General features: G+C 40.0%; 1 protein-coding gene across 3 annotated transcripts in view; it reads right to left on the bottom strand.

Moving 5' to 3' along the window:
• The window catches only part of cnnm2b (cyclin and CBS domain divalent metal cation transport mediator 2b), a 75260-nt gene extending 57682 nt beyond the window's left edge, over positions 1-17578 (bottom strand). For all 3 annotated transcript variants that reach the window (XM_088635673.1, XM_088635674.1, XM_088635675.1), the window contains exon 1: positions 15898-17578. In XM_088635673.1, coding sequence (XP_088491799.1) covers positions 15898-17380 — 1483 coding nt within the window. In that variant the 5' untranslated portion in view covers positions 17381-17578. The remainder of the gene's footprint in view (positions 1-15897) is intronic.
• Between the last annotated feature and the right edge of the window lie 4615 nt (positions 17579-22193).

Below are 22193 nucleotides of genomic sequence, written 5' to 3'. Positions count from 1 at the left end.
AACCAGCAATTTCTGCTCCTGAGGACTGAACCTGAACTCTGCAAGCGCAACGTCCCTTGCAGTGCCACACAGGAGAACAGCCTTAATGTTTCTGTACTTCTTATTCCTGCTGTTTTTCCCCAGATAGTTCTTCTTCCTACCGACTTCCTCGTTGAGCAAACAAAAAAGCCTAGAAGATTAATAGTGTTGCATAGTGCACTGAAACCTATATGTCCCAGCATCGTGCAGCTCATTTCACACAGCCGTGTGTATGTGGTGAAACTAATGCACCCTGTGCTATAAACATGCTGCCTCCTACGGCCCCCAGGCACAATGGAACACGGATTACAGATCTGGGAACACGAAGGTCGGAATTTGCAAGACATTATCGGAATTCACGGAACTGCTGGCTGTGTAAGCCAAAACAAAGCTTTTGGGATAATTAGGTATGACATGACAAGGTTGTAGTAGTACAGTGCTGTTGATTATTTGTACTCCTTTTTTAAGACTGTACATTGATAAGTGAAATGTCTATTTCTATTGTCTTGCAATCTAATTCAGTAACATAATGCAGATCCCAAGACACAGCGGGGAGAACTGGCTCTGGACACAACGTACAGTGCAGTGCTACACTGACCACTGCTTTCATGAACTACCCTTTATTAACCTGGACATCTGCTGGTGCATGATGGAGCTTGTAGCAGCAAGATAGCCATCTTCAACCCAATTATTATTTCAAATGATCTTGATGGCTACTACTGTAAAAATCCAGATATAGCAGCTGCTTTGAAAAGTTCACAGATGAACTTGCCAGTTGAAGACTTTAAGAACTCTGCTAGGAGACTGGAGACGTTTTTTGGGCAACTCTTAGGAAAGAAAACAATGCCCTGCTTGCATAGCCACTAAGAACATTAAAACTGGACATACTACTTTCCTTTTCATAAATAATTATTGCTGCCATGAATAATGCCATCTTACCAGAACAAACAATGAAGAAAACAACTTTTTGTACAGAACTGGTGACACTAGGCACCTGGAAAGTGCTGGAAAGTGAAGGACTAAACAAGTCAAGTTCATATGTACTGTATATACTTCAAGTAAAAACAGGTATCAAAAACAACTGTGCATGCTTGTATACAGAGTGCCCTTTCATTTCTCTCATTAGCACACATGGTTATCATTATTATACTGTACCACACAAGGGTATAATTATCATATTTTAATACTTGGAAGTAACAAATTATTATGTAGAGTATCCATAAGCACTAGAAATTCATGTCCTGCTTTAAAACATGCTCAACATTATCTCGTCCTTGTTTAAACGCATTCCATGAACATGTTGAAAGCAATTTACATTTAAGTGTGTTAGATGAAACAGAAGAATGTCTCGTAGACCTGTTACATTTAAATCCTCATCAGTACGCTGGCTAGCACTAAATTACCAGAGAAAACAGGGAAAGAGTCCTTTTCCAAGTTTTCTAGTCCTGGGATTCTAGAACAGCTTACTGTATAAAATGACAATTAGGCAGAAACCAGAAAACAGAAGAAATTACTGCAGATTCTGCTGGAAATTTTAATTGATGTTGCTCCTCCATTTGAACACTCAAAATAACTAAAATTCATGCAGCCTGAAAAACAGTACCCTCTTGTGTTCATAGAAACACACACGTCAGATGCTCCACATCAAGGTTTTAGCTAAGAAAAATCAAATATATCTGGGCTTTAAAAAGCCCATTTTTATTTTCTTGCCTGCAAGTTAAGGTATTTAAGGTGTAATGTATATTTTCTTCTAATACTTGAGATAAGAATTGTTTGCTGAAAATATTGCCTTGAGTTAAATTAAAAAGCAGATCAAGAACAATATCTCAATTTAAAACAGCAAGTACTACAGCCAACTCATCACTACGTTTTTGCTGAGACACTTACAAATATTTAAGCAGAAATTGAAGTGTTCTTCTTCCATTTACTTGATTACAGTAAAACAGCTTCCTTCTAAGAACTGATGATTCTTGATCCTTAGCTTCTGAGATCTGACAAAGGTACACAGTGATAATGCAGTGATACTTGAAGAAAAAAATGCTCATGATAATTAGACCTACATGAATTTCCCTGAGTGAGGCGTGGTTGCAGTTTAACTAGTTTAATGTTTGTGAGACCTGAGATGTGTGTAGTAAAGCCAGATCAGACAGGCTTTGTGAATGTACACAAGCTTGATTCAGGCTTTTCATTTGTTTTGCTAATCTGTTTTAAGTCTATTTTGTGCTGTACCAGAATCCAAAGAATGTGGGACATTTTAACAGCAAAGCTTTTCATCAGAACATCATATAGCACTGTTCTAAATGAAACAACAACATAGTAAAATGCTCCAAAGTGCACACCAAATTGTAAGCTAAGAAGTGCAGTAGACAATTTTTTTGTAAAACGTGAAGTTCACCGTGTTATTTTAAAGTATATTTCTCTCTCCCTTCAGTAAAACATGGAGAGTACAAATTTTACTTTGGTGTGTTAAAATAATATCTATTCTGCAGCCTTAATTGCTAAAGAATTAATAAAGTCGATGCCCGCATCCATGGAAATACTGCTGAAGCTTGCAATCAGACTTACTTAATATTTGTTATGGTTAAGTTTTTTAACTGAACTGTTAATTTTTAAACAAATATTAATGTTTGAAACAAGTTATCAGTTTACAAATTGTTTCCCTAAATTATTTAACGAAGAAATCAAGATATTTGCGCAGAACTGACCATATGAAGACACAGCAGGAAACGGCAGTAGAGAGTCAATATGGACATACCCAGAAGTATAGGGAGTGCAGTATACTTCATCCTATATTACAAATGTAGACTAGCAGACTGCCCGCACACCGAGCTCATAAAGCCAAGTGGGGGTTAACGTCAGACTATTTTTGCTACATTTATTAATAAGACGTCATATTTGAAACCTGATGTCTAAGGGCAAAACACCTGAAATGGGAGAATTAAGGTGCTGTAAACGTGAGCTACTGTGATAAGATCAAGGAAGGACTCTGCAGGATGGGTCTTCTAAAAAAAGATAAACAGCCAATCCTGTATTAATGAATGAAGACGACAAGTGCAGCAATTTAGAAGAAGACAGCACAGCAGCCGAAATGCAGTTCATCCACATTAATGCAAAACTGTTTTTTCTGTCTCTATAATAAGTGGACATGGCTGTTTGCAGGAATGAGCCAAGATGCCAGTGATTATATTCTGCCGGGGCTACAGCCTGCGAGAGTCTGCTCAGCTCATTACAACCTCTGTAAACTGGCAGCACTTCAGATGTAGCCTGGATGGAAAAAAAGGTCAAATTGCCAAAACGTAGAATTTGTCCTGCAGACAGAGAAACTCACTAAACTACAAGGCTGAAGGTGGTGGGGGGTTAACAAGTCTTATTTTACTTTTCGTCAAAGCATTCGCTTAAGAAACATTTCCTTGAAAGTTTATCACTGTGACCACACTTTTTTTCTCTTTTAGGAAGGAAGTCTTTGGGATCCAAAATGCACATATGTCAAAAAATCTGCTCCAGATATCATAAGGGTGGGAAGGGAAGACCTTTGCAATTCAGAAAAAAAAAAACAGGCAACATTCAAATGCAGAAGTGAAAAGGTCAGAGATGTGACACATCAGAGAATATAAAAGTATGTTTACAGTGTATTCCAGCCCCTGTATTACACTGTGAAAAAACCAGTATAACAATTCAACCTAATCCAATTTGAACTTAAAAAAAATGTGCAGAACGCAGAGCAACTGGTAGTACAACATCAATGTCAACCTTATCCAAACAGACTTTTTTGGAATTGAAATATTTAACATGCAAACAGGCTTGAGCATATACCTCCACTGGACAGCAATCCAGAAACGAGAGTCAGATTCTGACAATGTGATTAGGTAATACACTCTCTGAGGAAAATCATGTCTGGAGTTTCACTACTTTGCTGTCAAAAAAGTGTTTTTTTAATGTTAATGTATGCATGTATTCTAGAGAACACAATGACTCTAGAAGTACTGTACCAATTTTCGTCTTGGTGCAGGAGGGAGCAATGACAGCTAAAACATCAGGAACGCTGCCATTGTAAAAATGATTACATGCTTAAATGCAACCAGAAGCAGCCAGCAGCCCTATTGCTTACCACTTCATTTAGATAAGTAATAAATTGCTTCACCAGCTGAATTAAAGAGAGTTTTCATGGAGGCCAGACTGCACGAGCCCAGGCCGCCATTTAGACGGAGCCCTGGGGTTAACAAACCTGCTCTTCCGGTAAGTGCCATGGGATGTTCAATGGGCCTTTGTCACATAGGGCTGAGCTCCACCAGCACCACTTGCAGGGGCATCCTGACTTCTTCTGAAAGTCTCCCCTCCCTGTTCTATCCATGCCACTCTGATACCTAATAAGATTAGCTGCCGCTGCCCTCAAGAAAGAAAATCTTTTTGGCTTGTCTTTAGTATTGCAATGTATAGAAGTCATTGCAAGGATGAGTGAAACCATTGTACTTCCCAGTGAGTAAACTTGGGCAATAAGTGAAAATGTACTGGGCATAGCAAATCAATAGGAGCTCTACCCACAGCCTGACTGAAGGGATAATGGGATCACTGTCCAATACCCGCACAAAATGGCAAGTGTATTTGAGCCATTAGTGCAAGTAATGATAAGTGTGTATATATTTAAACCTTTTAAGAGGATTCCCAAAGTAAAAAATAGGATTCGAGTTTTTGCCTTAAATGAAAACGCATATAGTAACCAAGCACGCTCCTTGATCTAACTAAAAGATTCCTTGATCTAACACAGAATTCTTACAAAAATGAAAAATAGCTTGAATGCTCGGAATTAAGCGGAGATTACCCTAAATTAGACCGTGTGCAAAATGTTTTAAAGCCAGAAGGCTGCCCACGTATTACCTTCCAACACTGATCTGTAGCGTGCAGTGACCTTTGGAAATCCAGACTTTCCTAGGAAACTACAGGATTTCACTACAGGATTCATTTTCTGAAGGTTGATGAAGTTTAACCTACTATAAATGATGTAATATAACGCACAAATTAAGATCAGCATTGCATTACCTACAGAAGAATGTAGCTTTCAGAACAGAATGCACCACAATACTGTCCTTTGCCTGTCACATTTTCAATTTATCAAAAACAACTAATGCATCACAACTTCTTTCACCGGATAAGCATAGACATGAAAAAAATTAAAGAAGGTAGATTAACAGAATGACTGTTCCCGTGTACCATCTTAAAGAAATCATTCATACCACATTTTTCCCCATTATTATTTTTATCTAGCACTGTATGGTCTCAATAACTGTTATGGTTTCAGCTTTGAATGTTAATTAATTACTAGGCAATTATTATTATTCTACTTCCAGATCTGTCAAAGCTGAATACACACTAGCTTGCAGTCAGACATCCATACTGCTTTTCTAGAGGTCTTTAGATCACTTGAAAGGACTGCATGTTTCTCCTACCTGTCTTAATCAGCAGCAAACTTTGATCTAATACAGTCAAGCACCTCCAGAACCTGTTAACATGGCAAATCTACAGTAAGCCCACACACACATCTCTATTACTGTCCTCAGACCTTAAAAATAAGCATGTCTTGACCCCGCTCACTCCATCAAAGAACAACTTTCCTTCGTAGAGAAAAGGAAGGCCACATGCTGACCTATTCAACAGAAGCTGTGCATATTAAGGAAAAAATAAACAAGATTAATGTGTCTTGTAATCAGGGTTGCTTCCTTAGTGAGGCCCAGTAAACAAAATGAAACATTTTTCACAGTCAGCTACAATAGAGTAACATTGCTAGAGCTGTAATCAGTTACTTTGAGAAAACAAACTGCTTTTGGATGTCAAATGTGGCAAAATGGTATGTACCTACACCATTCAGTTCAACGGGATTACATAAAATCCCGACAACTAGGCATGTCCAACAACTAGGCATGCCAATAAACACAGGTCTTTGACAAAGGGAGCCAAAACATGGTTTTCCTGCAGAGCTGAATCAATTATTAAAATTGCATCATTTTTGCCATACACTAGGAGTGTGACAATTATCAGTTCCGAATCTCCCTCTATCAAATCTTAGCACAAACATCTCGCATTACCTCTCCCGCAGCCACTCCTTGTCTATCAGCTGTATAAATCGTCCACTTTGTCATTTTCCATTTTCAACTGTTTACACAACAAGGTAACATAAAACCATGTGGGTAGGCCCATATTAGATGAAGTCAGCAGAGATGAAATGTGCTGGATAAAGGCAAGGAATTAGCCAAATACTACTGAGCTGCTCCTTCATGAATCAACAATATTTATGCAGTTGGTGAGCAAGAACTGCTATGTGTGAAAGCACAAACTACATGAAGCTGCATTTCTGTACTGTTAAACATTATTTGTTCAAAATAAATTTGGATTTGCCCGAATGTTATGGATAAGCAATTGGAAATTTTCTATAGAAATTTTTAAATGTACCGTAATCAAGATGGTTCACTTTAGTCAGAAGTGCCGTGAACAACTTTCCTAATAATAATAATATAACTATTTTTATTGACACCCTTTTGCTAGTTCAGTCTCCTTGGGAGATTAAACCCTTTCTTATTTGGCTGTGACTTTGGCTTTAAAGGTCAAAGTCAAGGACACACCAGATTTTGCCAGGTGGCATCATGTCTACAAGGGCAATTGAAAAGGATGCTCATAAATGTCCACAACATTATTATTCAAATCAATATTACATTTCTATTCATAGCAATGGAGAATCACAACTTGTAACACAATATTACAGATACAACTGTCAGAATATAGCAAAGAAAAAAGGAAAATGTATTCATGATCAAGAATTCTCAGTAGAAACCATGGCAAACGTGACTGGAAATGCATGTGCTCAGGTCAGTGGAACAGTCCGATCAGAATGAGCGTGCGTGCAGTATGCTTCAGAGGACACCAACAATACTCCTCCCCCTTCCCAACATTTAAACTTTTATTCCAGAGCCTCCATAAGCACCGTCAGCAATTCCGAGCTAAGCACTAAGCACGGTTGTGAATGAATAGCCTTAGGACCAGGATCAAAAAATAAAAGCAAAGGAAACGCAAGTTTCACCTTGCGCTGCCAAACAGAAATCTACTGCCCTGTCAAACTGCTGCATCAGTTCACGCCTGGGCGGTCTGCCTCTCTCAACTCTAGTGTAAGGAGAAAATAACAGTACCTAGTTAAGTTACTGAAAATAAATAAATCTCTGATAAGAGCACTGACACACTGCCAAGTTACATACAGCGGGCACAGGGTTCACTGATACGTGATCAATCCAAGGTTTGCAAAAAAAAAGAGTGCAGGATATGTAATGTGTACTTTCGATCAAATCACATACTGTTTAAACACAGATACAGAGTACAAAATATCAGCTGGTTACTGAACATGCACATTTTTACAATAAATCAGATACATTTCTTGTCCAAAGATACTTTATGTTACCACGTACTGTATGTTATTTCCTTAGTGCCAAATCACATTATTTACTATGAATTTAATGAAGTAAAGCAAGGGCTTTGTGTGCTTTCTTGGCACGTTCTATGATGGTTAATACTGACCACAATACAATTCCTTGTTCTTAATTGATGAAAGCTTCCAGTTTCTGACTCTGTCAAACAAAGACACAAAGGCAACAAACTCTATGGTAAAGTTTAAGTTCCTATGGAGTTCACAGATCTTAGGCTACATTATTTCCTAAAATGACAGCAGCTTAAAAGACAGGTGAAGGTGCACAGAAATGCCCATCAGCAGCTAGACATATATTCAAAACAAACAGAAACATAAAGTTTCAATTTGCTTTCGTTAAATCCCACTTATTACAATTTGCACAATATGGTTAGACTTTCCCCATCTCATTTCCATTCAATATGAAGGGACCAGTTCAGAAAGTATTCTTCTGTAACCATTAATCAAATAAATCAGATTACACAACAGAAGATGGAACTAGGAAGATATTAAACTGAAGGGACAAGGTATGTTAAACATTTCATTACCAGTCACAGATGATTGATGTTTGAAACTGAAATGTCTAGGCAACCTAAAACGGCATTATGCAAACTACAGAGGAAACAATATCACAGCCAATCATGTGTGAGCTATGAACTGCACCGATTAAATCAGATTTCAAATAAATCATCTTATACCTGCAACACTAAAGCAATTTAAGGCGGCTGTATAAACAATATGCATATGTTTTTGTATATTTGTATATGTAGAAGCTGTGAAAGTCACCTGTAGGGCCTGAGAAACTGCATCAATTCATCAAATACACTTTACTTTCCAAATCCCTTCCAGAGAGTGAAGGAATAGCAAACCTCCCATCCTGGAATGTCTCTAAAGGAGCAAATGTTTCAAACCATTTCAGTTTATCATGGCTTTCCATGAGCAACACGCTGAGAAAATGCCCATTTCTATTCCCGGATAAAGGGTTAAAAACCTCAAAGTGACTGGACGTGCTGTTTCATTGTGAAGGAGAGGTGCATTTCCAGCTTCTTATCTCTGTGATCTGCCAGCAGGGCAACTTGTGACCTCTTGTGAAATACTTGTTAAATGAGTTGTTTAAAAAAAAACATTTGCATGAGTATTCTCAGAACAATTAATTTAAGGAGACAGGAGTTATGGAAACAAATATCTGGGAAACCACACAGATTAGATGGCACATATCAGCACTGCAATTCCCTTTAAAGCGAATTTTAGGCAAAACAGCTTAAATACTGCTTTATCAAGATCTAATGTCCCATATATTTACATAGCATTTCTTCATCACACCAGTCGCATTGTCCAGTCGTACTCAAAGTCACACGCTGAAATGCAACAACTACCCCCAGGGCAGACCCTTACAACTACTTACTGCAAACACCACACAGCCACTCAGACAAATGAAATATCACGGTAGTATCGGGGTCAGCTGTGCATCTATGGTTAAATTCTGCCTACAAAGCAGACTTGTCCTTTCAATACATCCCTCTGACCGAGGTTACGTTTCTGTCCCGAGGCATTTACGCTACATGCTTGAATTGCTTTTCAAAGACAAAGTCCTGGTCAGGGATGGAGAGTGAACAGCGTCCAGGATACTGGCAGGTTAAAGATAACAATCTCTACTGGCCTCTTTGAGCTTGTTCAGCTTGCCATGTGAGAGCCCCTGGACGATCCGGCTGAGACCAGACTGCGCCTGCAGACCAGGGAAGAGGGATACCAATCTGACTGGCTGGATTTACACCTGCATTTCGGAATTACTGAGCACAGATTCCAGATAATTTGTATGCATATCAGTGCATTGAACCTTGCAAAACACAACAGGTGGATGTTTCGGTAAAGATGAGTACACAGACTGTCAGAAGTATACACCTCTGGGCAAACAGCATCAGGCCCTCTACACTGCAGGGACTGGATCTGCTAAAAATCCTGAAACAACATTCTTCTTAACAAGTCACATAAACGATAGATCCATCAGTCTGTTATCATAGTTCAAATCAAATACAAATAAGACAATAACTGAATCTGGATCTTCTGCAAATGTTTAAATCACATTCACTTAAATGCCAAAAAAAATGAACATGTGAAGGTTAAGTATTCCACACTGAAAAGCCAAAAGTAGAAACATGACTTTCAGCAGTTAGGTCTTCTTCAGGTGACAGCCTTTTGCAGCTAATGCACACTGCCACATACTACCCCCTCAAAAGTCTGCAAAGAAAAATGCCTGTTCAAGAAATTGAACTGGATTTGAAAAGATGTGGCTGTTTAAGAACTTATCCAAACCACATTGACCATACAATTGTGTAATATATATGCAGTACAGTGGCGCAGTGGTCAGTACTGCTGCCTTGTTGTACTGGGGCCCTGATGCCCTGAGTTCAGTTCCAGACCTGGGATACTGTTTGTGTGAAATCTGTATGTATTCCCCTGTTCACATGGAGGAAACCTCTGGGTGCTCCGGTGTCCTTCCACAGTTCAAAGACATACTGGTAGATTAATAGGCTTCTGGGAAAACCTGTCCTGGTGTGATTGTCTGTGGCCGTTTGTGTCTCTGTGTGCCCTGTGGTGGACTTGCATCCCATCCTAGGTGTGTACCCCATCTTGCACCCATTGCTTGCCAAAATAGGCTCCAGCTCCCCCACGACCCCGAAAGGAGATGAACCAGTAGGAAGATAGACATGCAAACATATAGTACGCTTCCTAAAGCACCAGCATTCTGAATTCATTTGTGATTTTTGTAAGTGAGATGGGTGTTCCCAAAGACAAAGACGGTGTGCCACTCACTCTCTGCTTCACAGTCACTCCTCAGCCATTGAGAAGGCAGCTCAGTCTGAGGATCAGGAAATGCATATTTTCCTAAGGCAAAGCACTGCAGATCTCTGTGTGGTATTTAACAATGCATGTAAAATAGCATAAAATTAAGAAAGATATTTAATTGTACTTGGGTTAATCACAGATATCTTTCGAAAGGACAGCATGTTTATGCTGCTAATTTTACAATTAAGAAACGGTTTTTGAAAGTCATATTAAAGCTGTTCTCTCTGAATTCCAACAAGTACATGAGTGATTAATTAATGAACTAGTGAGTTCCTGTGCACGCTAAAGAACAATCCTGAATAAGGGAAGAAGTACTGACAACAGACATCACTGTCACACAAAATCCTTCTCCTTTCTACACTTTCCCCCCTTCCCACTTACTCTGTCCTCCTATTTGTTTTTGCTACCAAGAATATTGCGTAAACATTCAATATAGAGAGATTCATTGGCAAATCCTACATCAGAGCAGAAAGGCGTAACCAGCCATTTAAAGAACTCATTGATAAGTCGCATTAAGGCACCATATCCAGAGGGGTTCAGACCTTGTTATTCATTATCTAAACAAATGCATTAAGTGATCCCAACAGCAGAGTTATCTCCGCCATCACCCAACAAGGCAGGCTCAACCACAGAGCCAGCGGTGATGCTGGAGGTAACCACAATTTTAACCTGCACAATTAGGCAGGCAAATTAAACAAGATGCCCCAGCCTGATACCCTCCGTGCTGCATTTCCAACACATCCTAGGAACTTGAAGCAAGAAGCACTAGTGAAGAAGCAAACGTCACAAAGCTTAGGACTACTGACTGTACAGGGGACAGGTGATGGAAAAGATCGTCTGAGCACGTCAGCTATAAAATTGTATTTATTCCATATGAAGCAGGACAGGGAAGCAACTGAAAGTCTGTCAAGAACAATGATCACAAACAACTACAAGTGCGGAACACACACAGCTACACCTTCAGAGTACATGCAGAAGAAATGCCATCAATGATTTGGTTGTATGATGACTGAATGGTCCAAAAACCTCTCAACTGCAGCTTGTGGTGATGTGTTTAAGATCTCAGCATGCATGTCTGTATTTATTGAAAGGATTAATAAGACAACTGCGCATTAAGATAAAACCTCATTCCCAAGGGTGCCTCTGAGGGAACACCTTAGTGAATTGTTTCCAGCTGCAATGTCTGATCTCCAGGACTGAACAACACCGCATGTGTTTTTATTTAGGTTTGTTTTTTTTCCTACAGTATATGCATTTTATCATATTTATTATTACTTTTCAACTAATAGCAAATGTAAACTTTCCACACATTGCATCGTGTGTCGCTGTATCATGTGTTATTAAGATATAAGGATAAAAGTTCACAATAAAAAGAATATAACAGTTATAATCGTAAAGTCATTTTGATGACCCATTAAATGTCAGATACCACCTGAAGACTTTTACGTTTACAGGTGACATAGTCCAGGCACAGGCATGAGGCATTAGAGAGAAAAAAAGAGAGACAAACCAGCAATGTCACAGTACTTGTTACCATCGACTTCAAATGATGGATGCCCTTATTAATTCAACATGTATACAATATAACAGCCAACTAATGAGTTAATCATGGACCACATGTATGTCTAAAACCCCATTAAACTATAACTACAAGCACAGTCAATCATCTAGAACAGTTTATCACAAATCCTTTAAACAGACATTATATATACTCCAAAACAGACGGCTATTTAGAGGTTAAAGGCTCATGGACTTAAGCTTGTTACCTTGCTCTGTATGCCTAATGTTAACGCAGACAAAGGTTTGTAGTGATATAAAGACAAGATTATCTTCATAACATAACATTACCTTTGCTCTTTCAGAAGCACTGATTTCTACAACCTAATTCTAAAAATAATGTCCAGATGAAAAAGGAAAAAAGAATGTATTTTGAGTTTTGTCAAAGTATCACATGTAAATTAAATAGGAAGGCAGGAAAAGATATACCAAAGCACCGTCTGACAACAGAGCATCATTTTCAAGTTTGTGTTAAGAGGCTAGTTGAAGAATAAGTAGAATCAAATTTTAAAACATCACCACATTATAGTTTTATAATGAACTGTACTAGTTTCAGCGAGACATTCACAGAGGTGTGGAGGAAGATCCTAAATGTTTCTGGTAACCAAGAAAAGATTTTAGCATCACTTCCAGTCAGCCTTACCCAATTGCTAAACAGTAACTACCAAGGATAAGATTTCCCCCCACCCTGTAGAAGTTTTTAACCTGAAGCATCATGTCAAACAAAGCAATGTCTTTCCTTTATCTAGTCAATGAAAATCCTACAGTACAGCCTGACGAGGACTCTAAAGACCTGGCTTTCCTAACTACCAGATACGAACTGCTGTGATGGAGCAAGAGATTGATTTGTAATGAAAAAACCTCATAACACACAAATTACGTGTACAGATCAGATCTAGTACTCATTCTGCTTTATACATCTGAAATGAATAGTAGTAGTACTAAGTCCACTGACATTCAGTTTTATTATGTTTCCCATGAATCTAGTGTGTAAATACTGCCGTACAGTCAGTCTCACCTCAGTCTACAGTTCACAATTATGAGGGGCAAATGAACTGCGTGTGTTGGGGGAGGGGACTGAAGGCAGCTGGAGAAGATACATTTAACAGGTTGAAATACCCTTGTTTCTGTAATCTTGGAATGATTTAATTATAACATTATTTAAATAGCAGAGATAGTAACATATTCCAGGAATGTAATATACTGTCTGAGGTCCTGTCTTAAAATATTAAGACAAGAAGAAACCTCAGTGTCTTCAAACACTTCTGTTAACTTCATTCAGCAACATACTGTATACTAGACCCTACATTTGTCTACCAAACATTATTAAGGCTAGTCCGAAGTCTAATCTAATCTACTACTTCTCCAGAAAGCAGATTTCATTGTCTGTGAACAGGAAAGAAAGAGTTACAATTTTGCAAAGATGACAAAGTCTATACAAGACGATTCTCTGGCCAATTTCACAACCTCTTTAAGCCATCTGCTTAGATATCTACTAGAAGTACCAGAAAACCAGGTTTTTGGTACTTGGCATGTTAGAAATGTATACAACGAGAATCTCTGTTTTGGGGAAAAAAATACTCTAGACAAAGAGGATCAACATAAATTACAGATTAAATGAACATGATTGCTAACATGCACTGCACCTTAATAGCGCATGGATCTGACTTGAGCAAACACTATTTGAAGGGCTAAAATCCTTCCTGTACTTTCCAAAGAGAATCCACACGCAGTTAGCAAGAAAGATCTTGAACAGAGTGGGCAGAATGCTTCAGAGAGGCAGCAAATAGCATTTTTCTTTCAGTGTAAGGGTAGTATTACCTCAGCAGGCAGACTGCTGCACAGAGTATCACAAAGTAGCAAAGTACGTCGATCAAGAAAATGCCAGATACCAGACTCAGGGATTAAAACCATTGCTAAATCGATGCAAACCTCTATTGTATGAGCGATCAATCAGCTATCGGTTCTCGCATCAATACTGATAACTGCAAAATAAAGCAGACGCGCGCGCACAAAATAATGAAGCAAGCTGTTTTTTTGCTAAACAAAATCTGATATATAGGAAGCACTGACATTTGTCGTCATTATTTTTATTAAGATACCACCCGACCAAATTAATTAAACCAGATAGTGCTTCATGAATGACGCTTAAAAACGTGAAATGTACAGTGTGCGTAAAACAATATAAAGCACCGTACTGCCTTCAAAGCAGCGAGTACATCGCAGAACCTGAAGGGTCAGCTGTTCAAATGAAACAATTCACAAACTCTGACGCTGTACCCGCACCCGGGCCTTCATTTAAGACACCCTGCAGGTAACTGATAATAGCCTACAGCTGATTGTGCAAAAGCATATGTCAAAGCAATTAAGGGACACGTTTTCGTGTTGATTGTGAAACACATAATGTTTTACTGCATTTCATAGTGTCGAGGTGTCGGCTGCTTTGGGACAGTATACATATGCCAAATACACTTAAGCGATATTAGTCTTGCATAAACTATGAAAACCACGAATAACTGTTTAACTTGCGCGCCCATTCAAAATGATCACCTAAAAACAAGTCTGACTTGAAAGTAGCATGGTGTTTTAATAGTAAGGCCACCGCAGTATTGACATGACATGCGATTGGAGGACATTGAAAACTCCAGACCAGGTTCTTCTTAAAAGTGAACTCTGCGGTTCAGCCCAAGCGAATACTGCAAATTTATCACATACGGTAGAAGACTAACAAGCATTAACCAAACAAAACATTTGCCCTTTCTGCAAATCACTGACATCGGAATAATATTATTTCATTTGTTTTACAGGTAAAAACAAGTTTGATGGATAGCTCATACTAGACAATATTTCATTGAAACGCCCACGTGTAACGTGTGTATCGTGTTTTATAACACAATAGGCGTGTTTGACGCTTCATCGGGAGAATGAAAGAAAATATAACAACTACGTTTGATCTCAAAAATGCTATTCTGAAATCAGTAGCGGTTAGAATCAGTGCAGTTGATTTTTATTAACGGTTTTTTTTCCCCAGTGCCACCTGCGCATTAAAATAAACCGTTCAGGCGGCCATCAAGTTGCAAAACGCCGTAGAAAAATTAGATAAGGCCTGCGAAATTTCAATCTAACTGGGCGACATTTAGATAGATAGATAAGACTTTATTGACCCCGTAGGGAAACTGATTAATATATACATATGTTTTATGCGATTTGGGTCCACGATGATCCCATCGTCCGCGTGATTGCGATTAGTGCATATCGGGTCGTGGTGGTAGTGTTTGGATCAATTCGCCTTTGAACACAGTAGATGCGATGGGTACACCTCGGACTCAAACAGCAATCTGATGAGCCCGTGAATCGCTGAGCAGGCAGCACTGGTACCCTCTGGCAGCTCAGCCCCCACAGTGGCTGCGCCCGGTCCTCTCAGCCAGCGTGTGGGGCACTGCACCGCTGCAGCACCTGGCGACCTGCAATCCGCCACACGTACTTTCCACAAGCCACAAGAGCGGATGAAGACAAAAACAAACAAACAAACCCCCGAAGGGAATGGGCATAATTTATTCACCCTCCCGACAGGACTGCGAGTGGCAGGATGCAAGATGCAGTGTTGTTTGTTTACCGCATGAAAATGCGCAGCGCTTTGCCATCTGAACACCGGGGAAGTAAGAAGTGCAAAAACAGCAAAACCTCATACAGAATCCTGGTTGATATACAGTAGATCGCGATAAGTGTCTGATGTTCCAAATCAACCTTTTTCCAGAAACCGAACTACTTTCGGAAATACTTGCGAAAACACCTTATAGACAGCCGCATCATCAGACCGCATTTATTCCCCATGGTAATCAGGGAAATAACTGTACATTTACATGTCCTACGCCAATCTCACGCACAGTTAAGACAAAGACTCGGTGCTCTTTATCAGAGCACTCATCACTAGAAGTGTTACAACTCAACCCTTGCCAAGGTGAAACATTAAAATGCAATTAATATCTGAAGGAGGTAAACAAAGTGAGTGAAAAAAAATACTGCCCCACCTTTCTTGAATTCCTCCAGCATGGCATCCAGTTTGGTGTCATTGAAAACAAAATGCAAGGGATGGCTATAGAACTTGGTGATGGTTTTCAGTGGTGTGCTGTCATCCGGGTCGACAAAGGCCAAGTCCTTAACGAACAGAAGGTCCACAATGTTAGATCTCTCCCCTTCGTAGACGGGGATCCGAGTGTACCCACTCTCCATGATCTCGGACATGGTGTTGAAGTCGAGGATGGCGTCGGCGGTGATCATGAAGCAGTCGCGCAGGGGAGTCATGACATCTTCCACGGTCTTAGTCCTGAGCTCCAGGGCGCCCTGGATGATGTTGAGCTCCTCTTTGACCAGGTCATTGTAGGGATCTGTGACCCTCAGCATCTCCAGGAGCTTCTCCCTGTTGTACACCGTGCCAATCTCCTGCCCCAAGACGCAGTCCAAGAGTTTGCTCACGGGGTACGACGCAGGAAAAGTGAGCAGCATGAAAAATTTGGTCAGAAAGATGGTGTTCGCACCTACAGCCAGACCGTGCCGGGAGCAGATCGCCTGGGGCACAATTTCGCCAAAGATCACGATCCCGATGGTGGACACCACCACAGCTATCAACCCCGAGCCCGCGATGTCATCCAACAGAATGGTCAGGGTGGTGTTCACAAGCACGTTCCCCAGGAGCAGCGAGCAGAGCAGGTAGTTCCCTTGACTCCGGACCGGCTCGATTTTCTTGGCGTAGTTCTTCTCCTTCTCTGTGCCGCAGTTCTGGACGATGCGTAGTTCCATGGGGTCCAGCGCCATCAGTCCCAGGTTCAGCCCACTGAACATGCCCGAGAGACAGAGCAGCAGCGAGATGAAAATGACCTGCAGCCAAAAGGGCAGCAAGAACTTCCTCTCCTCCACCACTATCACTTTCGTGTCCTCTCCGTCATGGTAGATCCAGGTGGTCTCAGTCCATGGGTCGTGCACGCCAGACACAGCAGGTGTTGGCATGGCAATGCACAAGTAGTAGGCTTTGCTCTTCTCTGTTTTCCGCAGAGGCTTAATTTCAATTTCCACTATGCCAGAAGTCTTTCTATTTAAGACAATATTGGGCAAAATTATAATATCCGAAGTCCTAATGCCACAGGGATGATAGCTTGAGGTATCCTCTTTGCTCTTATTATCCCTAGTGGTGCTGTCAATGTTGCCAACGACTTTGCTCCGCTCATGCTCTGTAAAGGCGATTTTGGACCACGTCTCGTTGTTAATGTTTTGCCCATAGACTCTCAGCTTGACCCGGGTCCTTTCGCTGACCCGCAGGGACCCCCCGTCCATAAAGGAAACGTCGTCTGTGTCTTCTAGTCTGAGCCCAATGATAACCGTCTCTTCTGCCCCTTCCTCGCCGCTGGACAAGCTCACCAAACAGCCGCTGACTGTAAAGAATACCAGAGCCAGAACTCGGACCCGGCTGAGCGCCGCCATCTTTAAAGTGGGCACTGTGGCCGAGCGCTCTGCCATCTTGATTGTGGGCAACCGCTTTTAAAAGAAGAGGGCTTTTAAAAATCACAGCCAATCGGAGTCCGCCTTCATCTCCGCTGCGGGTTTCCTTGACTCATGCATCAGACCTGTCTGCTCCCACCACGCGTCTCCAGCTCCTCTGACCAACAACACAGCGGAGCAAGCACAGTATGAACTCGTGCTCCTCGTGATGCCCAAAGACGGGCGGCCCCCGCACCCAATCAACTACCGATTTTATAAGGAGGCGGGGTGTTTTCCGAGGCAAAAGCCAATAAGAAAAGAAAACAAACATATGGGGGCGGAGTTACTGCCCAGGGCCGTCCTCGTGACTTATTTTGACGGAGGGTTGAAGGCAGCAAATAAGGTGCAGGAGGGGGTAGGTCTGATGAAGGGGAGGGGATCTCGGCAACCAATGAAGGTGTTGTTCCTGCCCACTTCCTGAAACATCCGTCAATGAGACAGGCGTGAGACTGCAGGTGGATAACAGGTGCAATTCTGATAAATAAGGGCTTTAGAGCCGTTTTAAATTGAGAGTAATTTTACTGTGACTTTTCCCTATAACGAAGCTTCATGCTAGTTCTTTCTGCAAAGATGTGTGATGACCTAATACATAACTTCAATGAAATTCCCTTGAAAGCTAGGAAGAAAAAAGGCCATCAGTAACGACGTGTGTGTTTTTGCTGTTAAGCATCTCACTGTCTACGTTAAGAGCAGTTGGTTGTGTTTTGTTTTATTCATGTGTTTAATGTTCGCATAAATCCGTACCTGTTCTTTCTTCCAGTATCATAAGGGAATAGTAAACTGACGTAATCCCTTCGTTTTCCCTTTCGGCAGTCGGTAAACATAACACATATTGTATATCTTTCGGTCACCTTGACATCCAAAATGCCTAAACTGCTGTAATTCTGAGAGTAATGTAGGTGAATGGTAATATTACTACCGGTAACAGACCGGCTACCGGACGTCACGTAGCATACCAAACGCCGATTACATAAAACGTTTCTAAGTAAAAAAAGAAAAGAAATCAACATCTTGATAAGTAGTAGTGGTTGTCTAAACAAAATGTTTAAACCTACGCTTTAGACGTTAAGGATCCTAGTATCTTGGGTTCAGCTACAGCTTTAAAGAAGGTGCGGAAGATTACTTTGTAATCTTTGTAGATATTAAACACAGGTGCCTTTATCTTTGTATTTTATTGATTAGTTAATCATCAAACAATTTAATAACAATGCACTAATTCAAACGTCCGTGAGCAACACTCATAAAAACAAAACATCAACCGCCTGGGATAATCCAGGCATCTGTATTTTAATAACACATTGAACTGTCTGAGGTTTAGGCTATCTTTCAAAGCAAATTCTAAAATAAAACATGAAAAAAACGAGTTAATGCTATAGTTAGAAGTGTTATAAAAAAAGCGCTGCACGAGTGTACACGCATAAAACACCACGTCAGTAAAAAAATCACTCAGTAAATTGACCAAATAATACCAAAAGTAAAATCATACATGAAAAGTTTAGTAAAAAAAGCAACGGATACATAGTCTCCGATTTTTGGCAGTGAGTTTTAAAATCGTGGTGCTCTGGCTTTCATCGTGTGAGCCTGGCCGCAAGTAAAAAAAGGAAGACCTGAATCAGCACATCTCAGATCAAGTGTTGGACTATACTCAAGCAATAAAAGTCCTAAAGTAACCTTGAGCGAGACCGTTCAGTGCCTTATATGTAAGCAACAGAACATTAAAATCCAGTATAAATAGCATAACAAATTCCATACTTTTTATAAACATATCAGCGAACACTGAAATAGATCAGATTAGATATCTTAAATTTTCCTCTGAGAAGCGAAACTTCCCCAAACGTGTGAAGGGGACGCTGGCGGAGTCCCAGGGGCGTGGCCTCCGAACTGCGGCGCTGAGGGGGCGTGCCAAAGATAACACAGGGCGTGGCGATGGCATGAGCAGCACGTGTAGCAACAAATTCCGCACCACTCTGACCCGAAGCAGCCTCGAGTTGTGCCATTTCAAAGGGTTTTATGGAATCAATCACCCTCAAACCGTTTTGTAGTTTGTCTATAACCGTTGTTTTTTTTTAAAAATAGCGCAGGTATTTTTAAGTTTTAACATGTCCTGCAGCTTTATTTTAGAGTCCTCTTCGCACATCTTCTCAATGTGCGTGATTCTATTTCTGCAGAGGCCAAAAGAATAATCAAGCAATTAAAAATAGCTTATACGTCTAAATTTAAAGTAATTTAAATTAAAATATATATATTAGAATCAATATTTTTACCAAAAAAATCTTTTTGAGATTCCTCCCGCAACAACGAAGAACTCATCAAATCACTAGTAAAGGAAAAAGAGAAACAGGAAAACTGCATCAGGAAGTGAGCTTATTTTAAAACAGGATAAAATATATAGCTTTGAAGGGATGTCCTGCGGCCATACCTTAGGAGGAGGTAATCCAGTACACTGAGGGACAAAGTTGCTTGAAGGTAAAAGAGTGAAAGGATTAAGGATATAAATAAATGTGAAAGGAAGATAAAATGCACAATATGAAAATACTAGATTATACCACAAACATATCTTTATCTGCACTGTTTTAGGTAATCTCATCATATACAGGACTTCAAGCAGACATCTGACCATTTAATTACAAAAAGAAGAATCTAAAGCAAACCTTGCCTCTAGAGGCAAACAGTATTGCACAATTCTGAAGATAATATTGCATCCAATAACAGGGCTCCTACAGAAAACCCAACAAAAGTCTTGAAAAATAAATATCAGAATATGAATATCAGACTTTTGCTACAGTTCAATAAATGCAGGTCTGTGCCATTGGAAAAAAGCCAGGCCATCAATCAGAACACAGTGACCCAGTCAGAGTTATTCAAGTCAGTGTATGCTGCTGTGCATGAGCAATGATCAGAAACAGTGTCTTTAGAGTGCTGGTTCAGGAATGCTGTAAATAAAACTTTTACAATATCATAATGAAGAAAACTGGTTAGTACAAAAATCTCTAATATCTTTGTAAACCTTGATGTCCATCCATCCACTTTCTAACTGATGCAGCCATTATAGTGTTTGTGGACAGCTGGAGCTGAAGCCTATTCTGTCCAGCAACAGTTTTTGAACTGGGAGAGGAAACTGGAGCACCTAGAGGAAGCTACACAAACCAGGAGACAACACACAAACTCCACGCAGACAGCACCCTAGGTATTGAGCCAGGGCCCAAGCTCTCACTACCTTTTGTATAACAGACAACATGCTTCCATCCGCTCTGCAGTCTAGAACATTCCACTGCTCTGTTGAAAAAAGAAAGTCCAGAAACGGATCTTTTCTCAATGGTTTGACAAACAGGTTTTAATGGCAAATTGTCGTGTGCCATTTTCGCCCTCTTGTGACAAATGGTAGTACTGCATAGACACTCTAATTGGCCTAAATTTAGAAAAGGCATTAATTATTGAATACTATATTATAATTAACGTAAAAATTAAGTCTTTAAGGGGGGTTCAGTTTCTCTCGGTTTTCATAGAAGGGCTGGGGTTTCTGAAGTACAGACTGAACATCACTGAACACGCAGAGCAGATGGAAGCATTGGCGTGGTGGCTCTGTGGCTGAGGATCTGCGCCTGTGGCTGAAAGGTTGCCGGTTCAAATCCTGCAGCCGGCAGAGGAATCCTACTCTGTTGGGCCCCAGAGCAAGGCCCTTAACCCATATAAATGGCTGACCCTGTGCTCTGACCCCAAGCTTCTGTCCCCTTCTGTTTGTCTCATGGAGAGCAAGATGGGGTATGTGGAAAAAAAGAAATTCCTAATACAAGAAATTGTATATGGCCAATAAAGTGATCTTATCTATCAGTGACAAAAGCAAACTTGCTCACCGCATTACAGAAAAACAATGAAAGTGAAAGTGTTGGAAAAATCATGAACCAATAAAATGTGAAATGCCTAAAAAGGATGTTTTAAGCCAAAAATAACCAAAAGACGCATATAGCAGAGTATTGTTTATTGCCTTGTTCAGTTCAGCCTTTTGCACAGAGGATTAATGCAATCTTATAATTATAGAAAATTATTTTGTTTGTTCATTTGAAGGAAAGGATCACATTAAGAGGCACCCTTAGTGAAATATACATTGTATATTAAATGGATACAAGTGATTATTAAATATAAAATTAAACATAAGCGGGAAACAACATCTCTGAAGAAAGATATTTTTAGTTGGCACCAAAACAGCAAACTTTCCTAACTTATACGCAAGGTAATGTGTATTATGTATACCCACCCTGCTCTCTGTGGGTTTTTATAATTTAGTCCCCAGTATACAAGGCTACACATGCAAACTTTTTTCAAATGAGCACTTTCCCCTTATGACAATTCAAGTCCTTGACTACACAGACAGAAAACATTTACCATTACCAGAATGAAACTGAAGTAAAAATTAAAAACCGCAGAAGTAAAAAACATAAAACAATCTATTTTCTGGAACTTGCTTTGCTGGGGCAAATCTGATTTAAAAAAACAACAACTTTTTTTTCTTTACTGAACATGAACCTAAGGTCATGCAATTAAGGCGTGCATGCTGTGTTACAATTATCTTCAACTGGTGACACTTAGGCAAGCTGACATCTTTTTCACAAACTGGGTTGCTTAGAGAATCATATTTCAGACTGAAGTGTAACATTTTACATTTCGGTGGCAAAAGATTGAAAATGCAGCACAATACGTGATCTTAGTCCTTGTCAAAAACAACATTCTAAATTCTAGATGTTTACAATCACAAGTAATAACATAGCCTTTGGATACAGGAACAGACTCATTA

The sequence above is a fragment of the Lepisosteus platostomus genome, chromosome 6 (genome assembly GCF_059453375.1).
Source record: "Lepisosteus platostomus isolate fLepPlt1 chromosome 6, fLepPlt1.hap1, whole genome shotgun sequence".
Lineage (NCBI taxonomy): Eukaryota > Metazoa > Chordata > Actinopteri > Semionotiformes > Lepisosteidae > Lepisosteus > Lepisosteus platostomus.
Note: the sequence above shows the minus strand (reverse complement) of the source record. Positions and strands in the feature narration are given on the sequence as shown.